The sequence below is a fragment of the Labrus mixtus genome, chromosome 23, assembly GCF_963584025.1.
Source record: "Labrus mixtus chromosome 23, fLabMix1.1, whole genome shotgun sequence".
Classification (NCBI taxonomy): Eukaryota; Metazoa; Chordata; class Actinopteri; order Labriformes; family Labridae; genus Labrus; species Labrus mixtus.
In genome coordinates this window covers 12654066-12676405 of record NC_083634.1, presented here as the reverse complement: position 1 = coordinate 12676405, position 22340 = coordinate 12654066, and the positions used below count along the sequence as shown (strand labels likewise).

Below are 22340 nucleotides of genomic sequence, written 5' to 3'. Positions count from 1 at the left end.
TGCTGTATGTGTAGATGCATTTCTGAGACACTTCAAAAATACATTTATTTGACCATTTGGTAAGAAGTGGCATGTGACCAATCACAACGTTATATGGTAAGGAACACACATTCACATGTCCCCTCTAGGCATTTTCTCTTGTTATGCTAGCAGACACACTGTTGGGAATAAGGCCTGACGCACAGGGAGCATTCCAAGTCTTCCCAAAATGTGTCATGTGACGACACTGTTCTGTCGAGGAAAGCCAAGTTCTTCTATCCAAAACTATAACCCTTTGTTGATTTTAACGTGTGTATTGGAGCCATCTCAAGTTGACAGGGAATACTCCAAGCTGTCGCCACAAATTTAGAGACACACCCTTGTCATAAAGTAAGACAAGCTATTTAATCAATATCCGGAGAGGGAGTTTTTCATGGCGAAGAAAGGCACAAGGCTGTTTCAGTTTCAGTGGCAATCACAGCTGTTGCTGTCATGTTAATTAACATTATTTTAAACATCTGGTGCATAGTGAAACATAAAGTTTGAAGTCCCAGCGCTGTTGAAGCCAATATCAATAGGACTTCTCATGGAATGCCTCTTGTCCAAACAAATCACTTTAGAAGAAGTGTTGTTTAAAGCTTTTACAAATTATACTAATTCAAATAAAGGATCCTGGCACCTGTTTGTGAGTCTTTATAGATAATCACTATAGACACAAACTGAGGCTTGACCTAAACATGGACAAAGCCAAAGCCCAGAAGTAGGCTACACAATACTATTATAATATATGTTATAATACAATAACATGTCGACATACTTAGATAAATATCTGTATGCGCTCTGATTCCAAAAAGGTAGGCTAAGTAACAGGAAACAAAAGAATGAAAGTACACTTTTCTAAGTTATTGTTATAAGAGCTTTTATTGTTGTAGACAAACTGATCATTCATTAATGACATTCAAAAACAACAAATATTTTGTTAGTTCGAAACAGAAAATAAAGTATTTTTTCTAGACTCAGTAGGATAGACTCATTGTTTATAAGTATTTGTTGTTGTCGTTTTTCATTTCAAGACAGATAAGAGCAAACAACGCGAACCTTATCTATGCATGCGCGCTCCCGCCCCAAAGTGTGTGCACGAGCAGTGTTCCGGCGCGCGCACTCCCCCACCTAGAGAAACTTGGGAGTTGGATGTGCAGCAAGTAGTACAGAGCTGTCGAGCTCCTGCCACTAAAGCGAGCCTCCCTCTTTTGAAAGAAAAGTCCTCCAACGGAAACACTATGGACGCAAAGAGAGTGGAAAGCATTTCTGCTCGCGTGGACGCTTCTGTGTCTTCACCTGGTAGGACAGTGGTCGCATGTTTTGGCTCGTGCACTGATAGTCTGCTGATTAATGGGGTCTTAATGGTCTGTCTTGCATGGAGAAAACGTCAGGCAAAACTCCTTGAATAAAAAAGTACATTTTAATATTGGGTCGCTTTACTGTCAAAAGTAATAGTTTACATAGTATAACTTAAATTGTGTAGAATACAATAAACAATTTGTGATGAAATTGCAACTTTTTAACATTTAATCTTATTTAGACTCTACGTTAGCCTGCTAAAGTGTGAAGTGAAGTTTGATTTAATTGAAAACAAAGTTAAAATGTATCGCAGTGGCTCACGGTTGATGGTAAATACCACTCATTAACATGTAGACGATATGAATTAAAAGTGTGTGTTCTCTCAATACTTCTCCTGCATACGTTGACATCTATTTTTAAAGGAGTTTGCCTTTGCTGTTTCTCAAGCGAAAGTTTTGCTTGCATGCTTCTGTAATGTACGTGTGTTATGCTTGTATGTGACTCTTCAAGTTAAATGTAGAGTCGTGTCTGGACTTTTGCCTTCGCTTGAAATTCAAATATGGTTGTTATTAGGCTATGTGGTTTTGGAGAGTTCCTTCTTTGTTGCTGCTTTGGACGATTTGAGCTGCTGCTGGGAAAGTGTACTGGGGTGGCCAGTACAGAAATCCCTTTTGCAATAAAGATAATCCACTGTAGCCTACTCTGAGTCTCAGGAAACTTGTGAGTTCAATTGAGATAACTGCATTTGACTACATTGACATAAATAGACTAGGTAACGAAAAAACAACATGGATTAATTCGCACAAATCCTCCCTTTGGATTCCTTCCTCCTCAGCACTTGGCCTGCATCCAGAATAATGATCATCCCTCACAGCTATAGTCCATCGTTTTCTCTCTCCTCATTGCCGTTAACTACTCGTTGTTCTCGGTTCAGGCTGGTGTTTGCTTGCACACCTAATTGACTTCTAATTACCTTTGTTAAGGATGTGAGTCATACCTTCAAGGTTTAAACAGATTTGAGCTGTCGAGGGTTATAGTTCTCAAGGCACCTTTTGGAAAATGTTTTATTTAATTATTCCCATTAGTAGCCCTATCCAACAGCGTGAAAAATGGAAACAATGTTGAATGCAAGCCACTAAAATAACCGCTATAAATTGGTGTAATGCATGCCAACTAATGAGGACATGCAGACTTTCTGACAAATGCTGTTTAAAGAGATTTATAATATTAATGATAAGTGTATTTTCATAGCACCTTTCAAGAGTAGATGTCAAAACGTGCTTTACAAAGGAGATAAAAGAAACAGGAAATTATACAAGATAAAAGCATCAACAATTTACACACCTGACTAAGCAAAGGGAAGCTGAAACAAATAGGTCTTCTGTTGCTTTTTAAAAGCATCATGCAGGGATTTAGAAATGAAAACATCATCTTGAAATGGATTCTAAAGTTTATGGGAAGCCTGTTTTAGGAGAACATAATCTGCTCTATATGTGACCTTTGGGAGTACTTGGTTAGTTGTCTGGCTGTTGCATTTTGTACTAATTGTAAGAGATTTAGGGATGTTTTTGTACAAGTGAAAAGTTAATCACAGCAGTCCAAACGGGAGGAAAGGAGTGCATGAATGATCATCACAATCTTGGTAAACAAATTGGCCTACGTTTACTAATGTTTCTCATCTGGTTAAAACAAGAGCAAACTGGATGGTTTACATGTTGGTCGAGACACAAAGACTGGCCAAAAGAAACGCAGAGATGGTAAAGAAGGCGTTTAACAGAGGCATATAAGGACCAAAGTTGTCATGAAGCAGGTAATCCACTGTCCATTATCTGTATTTCTTGTTTACTGAAGAATTGAATGTTTACTCTGAGCATATGTATGGCCTAGAGATTATTTTTAAATATGGATGCCTGCTGACTTGGATTTTGGATTTTTTTTATTTTGAGGCCTTGTGTTTAGTTTGCCTCTAGAACTACATAACTCATAAAGGTTTTCACGCTTGCTGGAAAAACTCCTGATATGTGAGAACGCAAAAAACGGAAGTCACTCTGACCTCACACGGAGTTTCTCCTGCGAGCCCCCTAGTATTTTCCTGCGGCAAGTCCTTTGAGCTGATGTGAGAATGCAGCAGAAGAATTAACCTTGAGCCAACGGGAGGGGGAGTTGCGTTTATGTACTGTGACTGGAGTCACTGAGTGTATGCACTCAACCGCTATGATCTCTGTGCATGTAATTAAACGGCTGCATTACGTTTTGTGTTCTTCAGTTTGTTGTTCTCCGCTCTTTTGTTTGAGTGTGGTTCCGTCGAACTGCATGTAGCATTGATATAAAGGCAAATATTCTCATTGTATTGTTGTATAGCGGACTCTGTTGCTTCATCCGCTACTTCTGCATCGTTCTTTTTACGTCAAGTCTTACCTTAGGAGACCCCCCCCCCCCCCCCCGCCTGACAGGGATAGTCTCCCACTGTGAGGTGCATATGGCAAAAGCCAGGTCAGGAGAATATCTGGAGCCATCCTCCTGAAATCTTCTCGATATTTTCAGGAGTGAAAATGTGAAAACGGCTATAGTCTCTCTTTATCGCTGGTGCTCCTCACAAAGGTCTATAAAAGCAAACTAATTGCCGATTTTGTCTGGAATTTTGTCGCTTACACCGCCTTTTCTTTTGAAAATCAAGTCTCAATTCTTGTCTCTCTCCTTACTTCCTCAAGCTCCCATCACGTTGTCCCCCGGTGGGCAACTACATCGTGCCCCCTCCTCCCTGAGAAATCTTCAAATGTAACAATCGCCCACTTAAATGCTACAGCCACCCAGCCATGAGTTGATCCTCCCAGGAGCTGCTTCCTCAGTGCAGTGATTCTTTGCATCAGTGCCTTGGAGCTCTCTCAGATCACCACTGTAACTTCTGTCGGTGCCTGCCAAAGGCTCCCCTAGACATTTCTCTCCTTTAGTACCGTCTCTCTGAGTTTCAGACATGCGATGTATGAAATGTAGCCCCCGTAAGGCTTATGTGCTGAATGAGCTGCTTTCAGCACCACGGCTAGCTCCTTTTGCTCTTACATAGTTTGAGAGCAAGCGGTGTTCACTGAGGGCTTTCTGTGATGAATGTCCTGTTTTCTTTCGTGTCAGAATGAATTATCATTTCTAATTATGACTCATACTGTATATTCAGGGTCTTGCTCAGAGCTAAACAATATTGAGTAATTAAACAGTAGAATGTTACCATGTGGCATTACCTCAAAGCTGTTGAGTCAATGCTTCATTTGCTCTAATTTGCATTTAATCACTAAGACTAGGCTTATGGTTAACCACTACAGGTTTAACATTTTCTACCAGAACTAGTTCAACACTTTGCAGAAGTGAAGAGTTAGAGTTCAAGAAAGTCACTGTTCTGCATAAAAAATTGGAAAAATAAACACTGACAGCAATAATCAGTGTTTAGGACATCATATTGAATCAGTATTTGAATGTTAGAGCCAGTGAGGTTATGTAATCAGACTTTGATGTGACAAATTGTGACAGATCTGTTGCAGCATATTATTTTTTTTTTTTAAATGTTTGCTTTCATCAGCAGGGCTAAAAATGGACACTTTCTTCACCGAACATTGTTTTTGTGACTTACATTTCGCCCACATGGTGCTCCCTATACAAAGATCAGAAAACAATCTTTCATGGTAGACCATGTGTTTGATAAGGAGAGGCAAGGAATAAAGCAGTGCACTGCTGCTGTGAGCTATAAGTCTTTGTGCTGTCGAGTGCTGACCACATGCAGTGTGTTTGTTTTCTCAGCATCTGTCAGCCAGTGGTCTTGAGATCACAGTGAAGCAAAGGTACTGTAGAAACTGCTCCAAATCTGTCAGACAGTGAAATAGTCTGTTTGAGCTTTTCAGAGCACATCTTTGACAGCATGCAGCACATGGTGACCGATCTGAAAGTGTTTCTCTTTGTCGCAGCAAAAGATGGCCTGTTTGATTTGTTTGATTCTGATTATTTGAAGTCAGAACAGAAGCATTAATTATTCTAATCAAATCAATTTAGGGCAACTTCAGAAGTAAATATTCATATTTTTAGCAAGTACCAGCTATACAAAAGGCCAGTTTTAACCTCAAAAATTGCAGAAGTTATTTTCTGACTCGGTTTTCTGGAGGAAGGAAAACTTTTTCAAGCTTTTGCAATAAAGACATCTGAAAGGATCCCTGCATTTTGGGATCTCTTTGCCTAGTTTCCCCCCTCAATGAATATATTTAGATTTGGAATGTTTTGACTTATTACAGTAAGACATTGTACTTTAAAAACTGCTTTGAATTTAACTTCTCAGCCTCAAGATAAGGACAAGAAGGAAGTCTTTGATAGTGGTAGATTTATTTTCTAACCACCTGTGTACTTCTGTTCTACCTGTCGCTAAAAGTTGGTCCTTGGTCAAATCCTGGATTAATTGTACAACAAACTTGCCGCCTGGGCGTCCTCCAGCAGAGTTTGTTTTCTTTGGATCCAGCCTTTGTTTTTCCCTTTTGAGAGACTGGGTGGGGAGCGTCTGCCTGCATGGACCATCTGTCTTGGGACTCAGGCCAGAGAAGAATCAGGGAAGGAGAAATGAAGGGAAGAAAATAGGGTGAGGTGAGAAACAAGGGACAGACTGGGAGAGGTGGAGGAGGACAGTGATGGATAAAAAGAAGGTGACTTAGAAGGGACACTCAAGAGGGTCAAAGCCAAAAACTTTGGTTTGAGCTCGGACACAAGCCCTGTGTTTCATATCCGAAAGATAAAGGAAGTGGAGCGTTCTTCATTTTTATGTTTCCACCCGCAGGCTTGTTTATGCCGCATATTCACTCCATTTGACTTCCTCGAATAGAGTGCCAAACAGCAGATGCCAACTGGGTGGCAACATTTGGCCTCAGCTTGCTAACGCTTCTTTCTTTCTTTGTGCCAAGGTCATAATGAGGATAAACTACATTCCATCATAGCCAAAGGAAACAGAAATTTCACACCTCTTTGTCTAGGAATTGAAAAGGTCACTTTTTACTCATAGAGTAAAATAAAATTGGTCAAATCCATCCTAGAATTTTTCCCATTACATCCTGTAGGCTGATGGTTCTCATACCTTTGTGCTTACTTACATTTAATTTGTTGTTTTATGTTTTGTTGTTCACATTTAATGAGCGATCTTTGTTGTTTTTCAGTGAATTCAAAGACTGCTGTTTTCAAGTACCTTCATTTCTTTTGGCAGAAAACATATTGTAGGAAGGTTTGGGCCATTTCATAGTTTTCAGTCACATGGCTGGTGTAGAGTCTGGAGGGTGAAAAGAGCTTAGAAGTGGCGGCCACCAGTGAAATCTTTGTTGAGCTGCAATACAGGCTTGTAAATTTACCATCTCTTCAAAATGATGCATGTTTACATCAGCTGAGAAGTGTGGAAATACAGAGATATTAAGATAATATCTCAATGCATATGTGACTACTGAAGTACACTTATATTTATTGACAAGTTTTGGGCACTTGCCACACTCATACAGCACTTGAGACCTTATTTCAACCCGTAACAACAGCAAAATCATTGCTGCTGCTGATAATACTACTATTTAGGAAGTGAAGGGTAAGAGGTTCTTCATCATCAGAACATATGTAAGTGCTAATTAGCTAACATTGTCTAGTTAACATGAACTAGTGTATCAGGATCACTGTCAGCTGTCCCTTTCAGGCAGAGTTCTGGGGCAGTTATGTTGATTAAGAGACAGTAATATTTTGCTCAAGTTAACAATATTTTATTAGAGGATTAGGAATTGAAAGTACAACCTGGGCTTGTCTCCTTGTAGGTTAATGCATCCAATCAAACAACAACTGTCTCATTTCAAATATAAGCTAGGTAACTCAGACCAACAACTTTTCTATTTAGCTTGTAGCAGTAGGAAGCCTTTCTTGCCCGCCAGGTGGGTGGTTCATCACATGAAAAGTATAAATGGACGATGCCATGATGGATGATCGTCATCAACCACTGTGATTTAAGGTCGGAGAGGTGTGTGTGTCCAGTTCATATTCTGCTAAAAATTCCCATCGCAGAGTTTTTGATTTAACATTACCACGCTCTTGTTCAAAAGCAGTTGAGCTGAATTCAATGGCAGGAGTTTAGAGCTTAAAGTTTCGAGGTTGCACTGCTTTGCATTGCTCCGTCCACTGCAGTCTGCCCTCTATCTGCTATTTCTATCAGATTTCATTTTGGTGTTTGTGGTGAAAAAAGAGACATCCCCATTAAAACTGTAAAATCTTTTAATCATGACGTTTCACTCTTTAAATCCTCACCTTCCAACTTGCTAGACATCGATCAACCCTAATATGCATTCAACTGACGGTCAAGAGTCTGAAATGTGAATAAACTGAATTGAAGATATTCCTTTCTTAATTAAGAAAACTTAAAAACAACACAAAAAAACAGACTCCTAAGGGACATACAAGAGATTTAGCACACTGATCAAAGGTCCATTGTGATGAGTAATCACAGGCATGTAGCGGTATAGAAGCAGTTTCTTAAAACCAATGTACAGAATTTTGTACAGTAGATTGACTGTAAAGTAATTTGCTCTCTTAATATTTCATCTTATACTATGACTTCATTTTTCATTTAGACAATAAAATAAGTTTGATTTCTTTATTTTGAAATGGATGGGTCCTGCTGTTTTCTATTTCCACTCTGCTGTTATGTGTTAGCATCAGATCCTGTCATTGAGATTAGCTCTGATTGTGCCTGTTATCTTTTTCTGTTCTGTTACTTTTGAGATAAGATATCCTGGGACTTTAATTCCTCTCTATCCAGATTTAGTAATCATAGGAGGAATTTATCAGTGTGCCTTCTGGAATTACTATTATTCCACAAATAAGCCAAATACATAAAGTACTAATTCCTTTTGAGATGAGATCCAGCTTGTCATCTCAATTGACCAACAAACCCCCTCAACTGTACATAAACTTAATAAAACAGAAGTATGGGAGTGTCATTAAAGAGTCAGCCATATGTGTAGAAGTATAAGTCTTTCCATAGAGTCCTTGATGAAATGGTGTCAGAGCTGAACATCATACAGGCCATATGTGGAGGCAGGCCTGGCACGAGCAGCCAACTGGAGGGTCCGTCTGTCTTTCTTCTAGTCCCAATAGGGGGGGGCTCAGAAAGCCTATTCTGGGCTTAAGTCCCTCCAAAAGCCCCTATCCTACAGGGTACAGCCAGGACTTAATATAGACCACACAATATTGAACATATCTGTCATTCCAATCAGAGATTATGACATGTAGAGCCATATGCTCATCTGAGTCCAGCATTGACCTGGAAATATTTAGGAAATATGAACCAGGCATGCATGCACACATATTATAACACTGGCTTTAATGTCTTTTCAGTAATTATCTGTGTTGGAAATCATGGAAAGAATTAGCTTAATGGATGGTGTCTTTGGCAGCCATATGGTGTGCAATGCTGACATCTAGTGGTTGTAGCATGTAACACATCAGTAGCTTTTCAAAGACTTTAACATCCTGCTGTAAAATAATTTTCCTCCTTAGTTATAATATTTCTGTTCTGGTAATAATGGTATACATTGTCTCTACAACATTGACATTCTCAGAGTGTGTCTCAGAACCTGCTTGTATGAAGTCAGGTCAGAGGTCTGTTTCTGTCTATCCATTCCACGAGTGTCGAAGGAGCGAGACAAGAACTCACCGACCAGGATAAATGTCATGATATGTCGACCATTTCCTCTTTAAAGCAGTTGATCTGAAACTTGTAATAAAATCACATTTCCTAAGGCCCAAGCCATTTCTGTCTTCTAAAAGTCACAGTGAAGAAGCTGGACACTTTTTCTATTTTGCATTCTAGGGGTTAACTAAGTCAAGTAGGGCATAAAACTACAAAATAGATAAGAATTGACTTTCAAAAAATGACTTTCTTTTGATGAGCTGTAACGACAGTATCCCCCAGAGAGAGTGAAAGTGACCTTACGACATAAATCTGCAGGTAGGCTGTATTCTTTTGTGTGCTTCACTGCCACAGTGACACGCATCCTTACACAGAAGGTGCCCTGAATCCCACTAGGTGCTTGTATAGTCACCGGCCCGGTGTCTCTGAACACTCTGACCGATAAAGAGCCCACAGTTATCTGCAGATAGCAGGCTCTGCGGCTGAATAATTTATGGAGGCATTCCGACACATTGACTGGAAAACGACACACACCCACTGAGGGCAGAGGAGTGGTTAAACGTTTGTCTCCTGTCCCTGGAGGTGTGTGTGTGTGTGTGTGTGTGTGTCTCAGCTTTTGCTTGCTTGAAAGTGTGCATATTTATGACGAGTGGTTATATCTATATTTGCTTGTATATTGAGCCTTGTGTTGTATCTCTCCTACCTTTTTATATTTCTAACTGGCTGCTACATCTGCCTCAGTTCATTTGAAAAGTGAAAGAGAAAAGACGAGAGAAACAAGGTAAACACAAAATGAAGAACTGGTTTCACTTTTTATTTTCATTATGCTGAGTTTCATTCTCTTGAGAGCTTTTTCAATTAGCCATTCAAAAAGTGCAGGGCCATTATTCGTGCAGTAATTATAGCATTATAATGAACAAATGTTGTGACTGACACATGGTTGTATCAGCAAGATTCTAAGGGTGAGTAGTAAGCCTGCCAGGTTTTCATTATCCTGGGTGACCCTTTGGATTAGCCTTTTTAAGTGGAGCTGTTGATACTCAACCAGGTTCATTCTGAGACTGCTGGAGTCCTGACATGCATCCAGACCAGGACAAGACTACGGCTAACTCTTTACTCAAATCCTTATTTAAGACCCCAAGCCAACCACAACTGACAAGATCAGATCTTGGACCTGTGTTGTTCAAACTGTTATGAATTTCTTTGGAGCAAAAAAAAAGAAGATATTGAGGTCACTTTTTCTTGCAGTGTGAAAGCAGCCTAAGAAAGAAAACAGAAGGATACTTGAAATGTTTTGATTAAGGTTTAGGTCCACAGGAGGAACTTGTGTAAAAACTCTGATGAATTTGAATCTTTCAGACGATGGTGGGATTACGCACAGCCCCAGTAAATAGCTGGGTGAAGGGTTATATATAAGAAGTGATTGACATCCATTGTTCTGTACATCTGACACTGACCTTGGTCTGCTCATGGCCAGAACGGTTCCTCACCGATCAGATTACCCTGCCACACTTCAGAAGGTTATTGTATCGATTTCAGGTCAAAATAAGTAAATAAGTGAACAACCATTGTTTCCGCATGGGCCCCATTACAGAGCTCTCAAGTTGCAATACCAGAAAGTCAACAGATCTGGAATATACTGATACAAAGTGTGACTTCATCAAGATCAGCCTACATCTCCCATATTTAAATACTGCAGTGCAGTTTGTTTAACCCACAGGGCTTATTCCCCTCATGCATTCTGCTAATTTAAGCCGCCGCTTTGGAGGACAAGGTCACAGTGGGTGTGTGAAAAATTGGGCAGGATGTAAGTGTGAGTGTCGGAGGCAGCAGCCTAGATGCACATGGCTCAGTGTGTCTTCTGTCTGGCACTGCTGTGACCACCAACTGACCAGCTAACACTGAACCAAAGGGTTTCTGACCACTGTGACTTTGGAGCTGGCAAGAGAAGATGGCATACAAACTTTTTTCAAGCTATTGCAGCAGAGAGAATAATGAGCACTGTGATTTATGGCTTCTGCAGGATTCTGCAGGGCTGTAGCTGTTGAGTGTGTGAGTTTCACTGGAGGTGATCGTTAGTAAGGCAATCAGTGTGAAAAGTTTGCAAATCCACAAAAGTAAATATTTCCTTGTTTGTTTTGGAAATCTATATTTATGGATTTATGATTAACTGGACAGTACTTGCTGCCAGTTTCCATAAATATCTAATGCCTACAAAACAGGAGCGTTTCCTTCTCTTTAGGCATTGACCCTTCCAATATACATTCTATCTTCATCCGTCGCAATTTAGCCACCATATCATACTCAAAGGAACTTAAAATCTCTTCTACATTAGAATTCATTACAGCGTCTTGGAATGGTGTCATGTAGGCCAAGATAAATGTTTTAATTACCAAAAGATTTAACATCTTGGCTCTATTCATCTGCAGCATCCCAAAGCATTAACGTTACACTGGAGCAGTGAAGGTAATCAGTGAGTTCTACTTCCTAATGTGCCCGAGTGAAAATAAAGTGTTGCTCATCCTTCGCTACGGATAATGGCTTCTGTAATGGGCTATTGCATTATCTTTGCCAGGTTTTTTTTTTATGGAAAAGCCGGGCTCGGTTCAGATGAGCCTGTTGTCTTGAATGCATGTCTTTCATCATTTTAAACGATACAGCAGAGTTGTTAGTCTTCACGAGAATGTTCCCGAAATGACCCGCAACACTTGAAGAAAAGAGCACCAGTCACACTTAAAGGGAAAGAGGATGGGAATGTGTGGGAAGTTGTGCTAAGTACAGTAGTGTTTGACTGGTTCTAAATCTCTGATGCAAGGTCTTATGGGGAAAGAAACAGGATCACATAGATAGACAAAGAGCCAGACTGTAAACAAAAATGCAATTGAATGAATTTCCAGAAGTTTAAATGGTGAAAGGTTTTGTTTGTGTTGAAGCTCCAGGCTGTAGTTGTGTCTTTGTTGATGTAGAATGCTATGCTTTATAAGCTACCACCTCAGGACAGTGTGAAAAGAAATATAATCAGTATGTGTGATTCTTCCTGCTGCTGCCACAAATCTTTTCAAATGTGTCTTCCTATGCTTTTTACAACAAACAAGTCAACCACGCTTTTTTACACCAAAGCTCGGAGTCTTTTCTTCTGCTCCGACTAAACCTGTTGTATGTAAATGCTTTTCTGAAGTTGGTGAGCTGTATGTTTGGTTGGAGGTGTCACTTACCTGTGAGGTGTCAGACAAATGCTGAGCTCATGTTTTCTAGTTAAAACTGCCGCTCCAATCTGCTGTGATTTTCATTTTCATTTCCTGCCTGTTGTTGCTTTTTTTTTCCATTGGGAGAGAGTTTTTATCTTGGTGCCCGCCTCCAAACAATTAAAGTCTGTGTCCGTGAGAGTATTATTGTTTTCCAGTAAGTGATGGGATCAGAGCCTTGATCCAAACACTAACCCTGTACATACTTATCATATAACTCTAAATCCATTACACGAGCCCTCGGCTGTTGGAATTGATTTCAGAACACATTAAAGAGAATAGTTTCCGACGTAATCAATAAGTTACTATTTTAGAGGACTATCAAATATGTTAAAGTGCAACAGATCCAACAAGCTCAGTAGTAGTTGTCTGGTACTCAATCCTCATAGCACCTACAAGCCGGGGCTCAGCAACTAATGTGTGTGGATTGTATTTCAGTATTTTTTTTATGGACTGACATGGAGAGCAGATAATTATATCTGGGAAGGATGAGAGAAGACGAACTCACCAACACCAACAACATTCTGATTTGTCTGTGCACAGAGCGTTCAGACCTCCACCAAATAAATTGCTAATTTTTTTAGCCTTACATCTGCACAAACAAATCTTTTAGCTAATTTATAACCATCATTAAAGGAAGGATCCTAAACTCGCATGTAGAGCTTTTTTAAACACAAGCTTTCATTTATTGTGTGTATTGACACTTCTTTAAGCTCTGGTCCTATTTCCGATAGTATCTGTCGGAGAAGCTGCAAAATGCCTCACTTCACCAGCTAATGGCTAACTTGTGTTTCACATGTTTGGTACTGTGGTAAATGGGTTTTTACCAGGAGTGACAATTTTTCAATGACTCATTTTATGCTTTGTAACCATCAATATACTGAGTATAGAAGCTTTGAGAAACTGTAATGTGTTGCTTAGAGTTTACTAGTAGTGGACTATGGTGGTCTTGAATATCAATAAGCAGCCTGTGCTTCTTAAATATGAATTATTCAGTGGTGTGGGGACAAAGCTTTCAAGCCCTCTCTACATCGAGCTGTGTTACCAAAGAACCTGTATCACCGCAACACCGTTGGCTTATTTCAAACAGGCGTGTCTCTCATCATGCTGGGAGGGATGGCTCTATTCCCAGCTCTCTGTCCTGGCCCCCCCCCCCCTTTGTCTTCTCAGGTACAGAATATTCCTTAATCATCTCAGGGGAAGCAATTAGATATAGCTCTGCTGTCTCCCTTAAAGCATAACCATCTATCATTGCACGTTAGCTAATGCTATGTGCATTTAAATGGAAGCCCATTCGGTAGATGACCGGTGACAAATGATTTGCATATGATGAATGTAAATGTATCACACTTACTGGATGTCGTAGCATGTATGGAGGGATTGCTTTGAGGAGTAATGAATGTGCTGTGGAATGCATCATCCTCAACCTAACCTGAGGACACAGTGTTGTATGGGGAGGGGGCAAAATACTCCCTCCAGTTACTCTGATCTGACACATCATTTTTTTTAAATCCGTAATGAGGTCTCTTTTACTAACCTCAGTGTCGGTCTTGTCAATTAAAATGACAGATCTCTGCCCACAGAGATCAGAAGGCCGGGTCAAGTGCAGGGCAACACTGATTGAATTTTGGGAAAAATTCTGAGACACATGACAAATACCTGAACCTTTTGTCTATGCCACCCTGAAACTTGTCCAGGCAGTCGAGACTGATTTGATTTAAACTAGGACTCTTTCCATTTTCATTTCTTCTTGCTGTACAAAGAAAGCTGTGTTCTTGCTTTTTGGAAGAGCTGTTTTATCAGGGTGTGTTTCATTCACAGTTTTAAAACCATCAAACAGAGCTGCTTGGATGGCTACATCACACAACACTTGTCTGATGTGATAAATGTGCAGATTGTAGTTTCTGACTTTACGTACACATTCTTTCCATACCAAAAACAAACTCGATTTCTCCTCGATCCCCCTTTAAACTTTTACCTAAGCTCAAAATCGTGCATGTCAAAGTCCAAACAAGAGGAGCTAAATTAAGCTTGAACAATGAATACTGCAATCTAATCTAATCTAAAGGAATCTGTTTGCAGAATTTTGATTATTATTGAATATTTTTTATCAGTTGACATTGTAGAATAGATATGAATACTAATGCTGTTGCCAGCCTTTTCAACTTAATAATCAATTTGAAGCTATTTTCCTAATAGTGATAGTGCTGTGTTGTTGGGTGGTGGACATGTGTGTGTTTGTGTTAAAAGCTTCCCTTCTTTGTCAAGACGTTGAAGGAGGAAGATCAAAGGGAATCCACTGTGACAGCAGAGCCACCAGCATCTTTGACTCTCTCCTTTTCCTCTGACACTCGACTAAAAGCCGATGGTCTTCTAACTTGAAGCGGAAGCAAGCATGTCTCTCACTCCCTCGCTCTCTCTTACTCGCCCCCCTTTTGCTTCACAGAGCGGTCCTCCTCGCACTCCCCTTCCTCCTCCTCCTCCCATCCCCTTTCACACTCTGTTGATCAGCTCAGCAAAGGGAAAGTGCTTGTGTGAAACCTGAGGATCACTTGCAGTCTGAAGAAGCAGAGACAGCGTGCAGTACAGGTTTTAGCCTGCAAGGTAAGACGATGCATAGAGAGACAATTCAAAGCAGTTAGCCCTTATTTTGGAACTTGATTTATGTGCATTGAAGGATATAAGTTTCATTTTTCGAGGAGAAAAGAGTCTACACTAAGCGCTCCAGAGTGATTTCTGATCTGTTGATGTCTGAAACTTCTGCTCGTGTAATGGGAGCTCAATGGGGATTGTAATTCTAGTACTGAATGGAGTATTGTAAGCTGATGTTTTATTTAGTGTCATAAAATCTAGTTTCTTTTACTCTGATAATTATTGGGTGACATTCGGCGTGTTTCCTGGTTTAATTTGGAAATCTATTAGCATTTAGCAGTCAGTAGGATCATTTCATGCTGGTTTGATTTTGGACAATTGGCTTGTTTTACTTACTTTCCTGATCATGAGTCCTAGAATAGCGGGAAGAATAACTTCCCCTCTTCAAACAACAGATCAGGACAAATAAGAAGAGCATTCTCCAGTTCTGAAAGGGCACGCTGAAAGGTCTCGCATTTCATTATTGCTGTGCATAACTGGGGGCAAAAAAACACCCCTAATTAGCATATCTTCTCAGATGGATTGCCTGAACATGTGACCGTTAGTTTAGCATGCTGCAGTGGCTGTAGCTATTTGTGGTTCAGTGTTTACTAAAGGCTGTTTAAGGGTCAACACAGCTGTGTTTCAATATTAGATTATAAACTGCAAACTTGCACGTTTTGACAATTATCCATATAATAAGGACTGTGTCTATGCAGAGATAATCAACCTAAAGTTCATGCCATTAATGCAAGTCTACATTTCAAATTAGACGAGTCCCAGTCATGTGTTCACCAACCAAGAGGAACCAGTGGAGGGAGGACCTGCAGCATTTCCGCAAAGAACACGGCTTCTCCAAGAAAGTGCTGCTCAACTGCTGCCTCGTGCGACGCATCATCACCTGGGCCTCCCCCAACCCCAAAGGTCAGACCTAGGCTAGATTCATGCTGTTTCCAAAAAGTGATCTCAAAAAACAACATAAAGGCCGTTGGTGAAGAAACAAACTTAGACTTATATGAATAACACTTGTGATTCCTTCTGTTGGGTTTTAATCTATGCAGAACATAGGTGTGTTCAATAGTTCTGCCTGTGGTCCATGTTTCCTTGTAGCTGTAGATAGCAGAGCTGATTGTAAAAACACCAGTAAAAACAATCTGAGGCGAAGTACAGAACTTTTATACAAACATTTAGTCTGAACCAGTGCTGATGTATTTGCTGCCTGCTGACTTTGGCAGTATTCTGCTCAAGGTGGATTACAGGCGGAAATGAAATAAATGCAGGTTCAGAATGCATTAATCCCAGAGTGTGAGCATTATATGGAACACCTTTAAAAACAAAAAGAAAAGGAAATGGCAATGATTGCACTGCAAGTCAAAGTCAGCTAGAAAAAAGTTTCCACAGTCAAGAGAAAGCTGCTGTGTTCAGAATGTTACAAGTGCAGGGTGCACTTAAAGAAGCTAACGTGTATAAATGAATTACACATATCCCAGATTCAATAGAAAAAGTAACACTATATGCATATCAAATGTCCTGTGAACCTTAGATTAGACTAGACCAATCAGGGCTTGCAGAATACACTCTGATAAAAACGGTTAAGGCAGCTTTGAAAACATATTAATGCTGTATTGATCATTCATCCTTCCACCTTACAGGAAAACCACGATTTATGATTGTTCATCACTCCACCAGTCACACTCGACAGTCCAAGTAAATCAATTACCTTTGAACCGAGATCAGTATTGATTACTTCTCGGGTTCTACATTCACAATGGTCTTATAACCTATAGGATTTATTGCTACTTTCTTTGCCTCTGGAATGGGAAACATATATAAAGTAGTTAAATACAGAGGGGAAACATGGGGATCTCACACCAGAGCGTAATTAGGCTCCCTTTCATGAAAAGGAAATACTTGAAATGGATTCCTACTTTTTAAAAAGTTCAATTAAGAATAGCTGATGTTTAGATCTTGATTTACAAAAAAAAAAGCCAAATTCCCCTTTCATAGGTAATTTGTTATTCATATAAATGTAGATAAAGATTCAGTCTCCTTGCTCATCTGTTGTTATTATTCACACTTCCTTTATTTGCGTTTTAGTGTTCGAGCTCAGTAGAGTGACATGTTGAAGCTTTATTTTCTTTAGATTATTGGCAGGCGCTGCTCCGCATTGATATGCCTCGTCGGATAAATTGGTTCTGTTTGGATGATTTAAGATGCTATTAAACAGTCATGAGCGTCACTGTAGAGACCGACTGGGTTTACATCTGCATTGAACATTTTTCTGCAGGGGGAAAAAAACAACAACACAACGAGCCCCAAAACATCTGCTGCTGTCATGAATAAGTGAAGACAGATTATGAGTAATCATCTTTTGTAGAAAAACAAAACTTTTGTCTTTCTGTACTCGTTACACAGGTAAGAGTCAGGCAGGTGCAGTTGCTGGATCGCACTTTTATTTTAGATTGTCTCATGGATCCCTAGAATAACATGCGTGCTGGCCGCCTCAGTTGGAGCCACACCAGGACGCAGGTGTTTCTGTCATATTTGAATCAGACGGTGTAATTGTTCAGACTTTCATTTCTTTCATTGCTGCCTTTTTATTGGAAACATGCTGCCTCTGTCCCCGGGGCAAGCTGCATTTTCATACAACCTAAAGTTAGAGCAAAAGGGAGATGAAAAAAGAAACAGATTTATACTGCCATAAGATAGACATTTTCTTTTAAAATAAGCACTATAGGAATGGAGTTTCCTACCATTCATTTAGAACATTCACTTTCTTAACTGTCGAGCACTTGTGTATTTTAACTACACTTAAATCTTACCCAATGTTTCTATTTAAAAGACAAATCAAGGAAAACCAGAAGAGAGCCCAAATGAACACATCTGTTAACAACTTAACAGGTATTCTTCATTTAAAGCTTTCCTTCCCAGCATGTATGTTTGTTGGTGTTTTTGCCATTAGGGGGCGTCTGAAGCCAATAATACTGTCCCCTGACGCCTCAGAATAACCACACAGCATGTAGACAATGACACTTTCAACCTGCCAGGTGGCACTCGTACCCTCCGGATGTCGGAGCAGTCGCCGGAAAAAACTAACATGCTCTCTAAAGCAGGTGTTTCTAGAAATACATGAGCCCCTTGCTGTGTCCTGGGGACAGACGTCTGCTCTGAGAGAGTGTTTTACAAACCCCTGCTGTCTCGATGACGCACGCCCAGCTTTATCCACTGAGAGAAATTAATGACTTACAGTATGTTTTACATCTTTTAGCTTGTATACGCTTCAGTTTGAATTTCCCTCGGGATCAGTAAAGTATATATCTATATATCTATATATCTATCTATCTATCTAGATTTACTGTCCAGCATCAGCTGCCCGGAGTGTTTCTGTCATGCTTCTGGGCCAGCGGGCCAGTCATAATGTTGAGCCCTGAGTTGTAGAAATGACTTGTAACCCTGTAGAAAACCAGACAACCTTTTTATTTCATACTCTGTCTTTGTGCTACATTTGTCTAATGTACTAAAATAAGTGTTCTTTTCTTTTGTATTTACAATGGAATTCATGATGATGCAAGCCGAAGTGTAGATTTGTGGCAACCTCATGGTACAATACAAATCCATTACTGTACCTCCACTTGAGGGCCAGCAGAGGGCAGCAAGCTACTAAATACATCAATGGCTATTAGGATGAGCTGTTTGCTGCATTCAGGTCAGTCTAAAAGCAGTGACTTAAATATTTAAAAATATAGCCTGATTTAAATGAATAACTTAATCATTTTTTAAGGTCATAGCAGTATGTCTTAGTATTTATTTCTGAGCAAAGCATCATGCTCTGCAGCATTGCTGGTGAAACCAGAGGAAGAACACTAAGCCGGTTTAAAGCAGACAAATGTGGATTTATAATAAAGCAGCAGCCATTGTTTGCCTCCTGTATATACACGCGTAGGCACATTATCAACACCAGCGCAGTCCCATAAAAATCCAACACAACACAAGCCCTGTAAGACAGCACTACCCCCTGAATGTATCGCATGTTTTTTAGTGACACTCAGGTGTTGAGACTGTGCCATAAATTTAGTGAATGTCTGCACTGCAGCAGCAATTCAGTGGCCCCAAATGAACTCACTGTATCCAAGATGATGCTCAGATGCCTCTTCATAGTGGTATGGTGGCACAATACTAAAAAAAATGATGAAAGGGTTGTATAAATATGGATCAAATATGATAACAGGGTTATATATACGGTCTATGGATTCTCCGCTTGCTGCTATGATAAGACATCTAAAGCAAACTCTTTCTTTTTTCTTTCCTTTGTTAATTTTATTATTTAAGATTTTTTTTTTTCCAGTATTGACCTTCTTTCTCCGTGCATTAACTCAAAGTGAACATATTTGTCAATGGAAATTCTACAATTTAATCTCCTTTTTCCATTCCCTGGACAATCCTTTGGTCAGACCTCTTTGGATCAAGTCAGCCTTAGACATACGATCTATGCATACTGGATCACAGCTCCTCTTACAAATACAGTATCCACTAGCATGCCCCACTATTCTCCATAGCTTTACCTTTTGAAGCGATATGCTGCAAAATTCCCCCACCTGTATCCTTCATTTCAGGGTCATGTCCTTCAAACAGCACACACATAGCCTGGAAATGGATTTGCTTACTGTTTTGGCCATGACATCAGTAATGAATCCTCATGTGGACGTTCACTGTTGCATCTGTAACTCAATTTATTCTTGTTGTCAGACTAAAACCTTTGGCTTTTTAAATTCTGCTCACACATTTAAGATGTTTCTCACGTCACCGCATCCTCTTAACTGATTTGAATTTAATTGCCGAGAGTTTGATCGCAGTGTGATATTGCATCCAGCTTTCAGGCATCATGGTGAGAAGCGTTGCTGAAAGGACCCTAAAACCTTGAAGAATTAAACAAGTCACCATGGTGCTCTTTTCTGGGGGAAGTGTTCAAAATCATTAAGAGAGTCCTGCGGCTGATGTCCTTCCTGAATGTTATTCTCCCCAGTGACGTAGTGAAATTGGCCAATGGTTTTCATGTGTATTCTTTCACTAAAGCAACTTGCTTTCCATTTTAATCTGTTTTCCCATTTGGTCAAGAGTGCAGGCCTTTGTAGATGTTAGGTGGAAATGGGAAAAGGCAATGATGGATTAGAGGGGAAGTCGAGGCAGCGGCAGCCTCTCAGTTTGGAAGGAGAGGGAAAGAAGAGCGATTGCCCGGGGACAGCCGGCTGGCTGAGATGCAGACATGTCCTACTGTTGTCATTCATTTGATTCATATGTTGTGGAAACTGCAGAATGAGAAGAAAGGATCCTACAGTGATACCTCTCGCTCACATTAATCTTATTCATAGCGCTAGCTAGTAGTAGTGACAGCCGGTGAGAAAATACTGCATGTTGTTTACGACCAATGAGCTCACTGATGGCGTCAGTGAGTTTGTTGAAATGCAGTGCAGCGTGACTCACATCTCTTTTCCCTTTTAGATTACTTCTATTTTGTTAGATACTTTTTTTCCTTCTATCCTCAAGGGTTGAAGACTTTTACATCTCTGGTGCAGAATTAACAAAAAAAAAATCAATCATTGCATTGTTAATAATAGCAGAATAGCTTTCATGCTCATCATTGTGCAATGCGGTTGATACTTCCCTGAACAATTCTATAAATGGCTCAAATATCAAACACCCGAAGCCCTCATGACTTGAGTAGCACTTTCCATTATGTCACACAACACTGAGCACAGCGTTGTCTTTCTCAGACTTGGCCTCCACTCCTGCGGCTCTGTTGATAAACAGGGATTAGCAGCTAATGGCCAGGGATTAGTCAGAGAATAGGCGACCCCATCAAACCATGTTGTTGGTAAAACACCTTAAAGTAGCCTGTTGACAGACGACAACACTGACACGCCCTCTGACAATCAGATACACATAAACGAGACCCAGGCTGGTTTTGACATGTGACTGTGTACCTATCAGTGCTGTAACCAAGCCGGGTCCTTTTGCCTCAGCTATACCATGAACTCATTCTACACATCATGAAATATGCATCTCTTACCGCATGCAGGTGTTTTTCCACTGACTTGGTAACATTGTGTTCCAGAGAGGATGCAACATGTGAGACTTTGCACCACTTAGACCTGAAAGGGGGCTGCTACTAATGATCATTTTGATCATGTAGTCATCTGCAGATTGAGTTTCCCTATCTATTTTTTTTTTAAAATTTAAATCCAAAATAGACCAATCATGTTGCCTGCTTTGTCAAATTAACAATCCTACCCTAACTGTGGTCCCTTTTCTTCAACAAAGACTACGGAAGAAAGCATCTTGGCATATTTAAGTAAAAGAAACAAGTGAACTGCTGCCATTTTTCATCCTTTCTGATAAATTGTTTCATAATAACATTTATTTAAAGGGGTTATATGTAACTTTCAAAAATACTGCGTTTGTAGTGCTACCACATGGCCGTAAGGCGAACTGCTCCAGTAACCTGTTGCTCACTCTCCCTCGCGTGCTCGTCATACATGCTCGTACGTACACAAACAAGCATCATCATCAGCCGCGAAACACTGGATATTTACCTGCATAATGTTTACAGAGGAGGTAAGTGGTCATACACATGTGAAAGTCTGTGAAGGAGTCTGAGTGTCTGTATTCATTCTCCATCCTACAAACGACAGTCTCTGCAGGCACTGGCTGAGAGCAGGAGTGTGTGATGAGTTTGTCCACCTTTGAGAGCTCCTAGAGCGGATAGAAGTGTGTGGAAGGCGGCCTCTGGCTGTAGCGGGAGTGTGTGAGGAGTTTGCACTGTTGATCTCTGTAAGCGGAGCGGAGTGAGGAGGACGTTGAGAACGTGCATAAAATGTCACTTCCTGGAGCTTTCACGGAAAATACGACCCGGGGAAACTTTTTATACAGGCAACACAGATAGACAGTGAACATCTACTTTTTCACATCAGTTAACCGTTCCCTTATTAATGGGCGATAAAAAACGATTTATACATGTAAAAAGTTACATATAGCCCCTTTAATTATCCAATTGGATGCATTTTATTTTGAGTCCACCAACCAGTAAACAAGACAGGTATCAGTTTCAGTTTCCCATTTCAACCACTGACTGTATGTAAGGAAGAACAACTCGTCTCTGGTCTCCTCCCTTTTTAAAAAGTTGAAGCCAAAATATCTCCCTGCCACAGGAGCTGACATTGTGCATTTGGAGAGGGAGTCTGAACAGTAATGTCTAGTGGAAATACAGTAATGATGTCATGCCCTTCCAAAACACACATTTAACCTAATGTTAGAACAGCTTTTGTGTTGGTTTTGAAGCAGACGCTCCGTTATGTAAAGCTCAATGACTTGTGTTAGTGTTTGTGACGTTTCCGTTCACTGTTCCTCTACTCTGCTAATCAGCTGCATGCAGCTCTGCAGACATGTTAATCATGGCATTATAGTCC

At 40.2% G+C, this 22340-nt stretch overlaps 1 protein-coding gene across 2 annotated transcripts in view; it reads left to right on the top strand.

Annotated features, from left to right (window-relative positions):
* The first annotated feature begins 14702 nt into the window (after positions 1 to 14702).
* Positions 14703 to 22340, top strand: part of kcnip4a (potassium voltage-gated channel interacting protein 4a) — a 114023-nt gene continuing 106385 nt past the window's right edge. For both annotated transcript variants that reach the window (XR_009666836.1, XM_061031845.1), the window contains exons 1-2: positions 14703 to 14850; positions 15650 to 15801. Coding sequence is in view for 1 of the 2 variants with exons in the window: in XM_061031845.1 (XP_060887828.1) it covers positions 15663 to 15801 (139 nt within the window). In the remaining variant the exon portion in view is untranslated. The remainder of the gene's footprint in view (positions 14851 to 15649; positions 15802 to 22340) is intronic.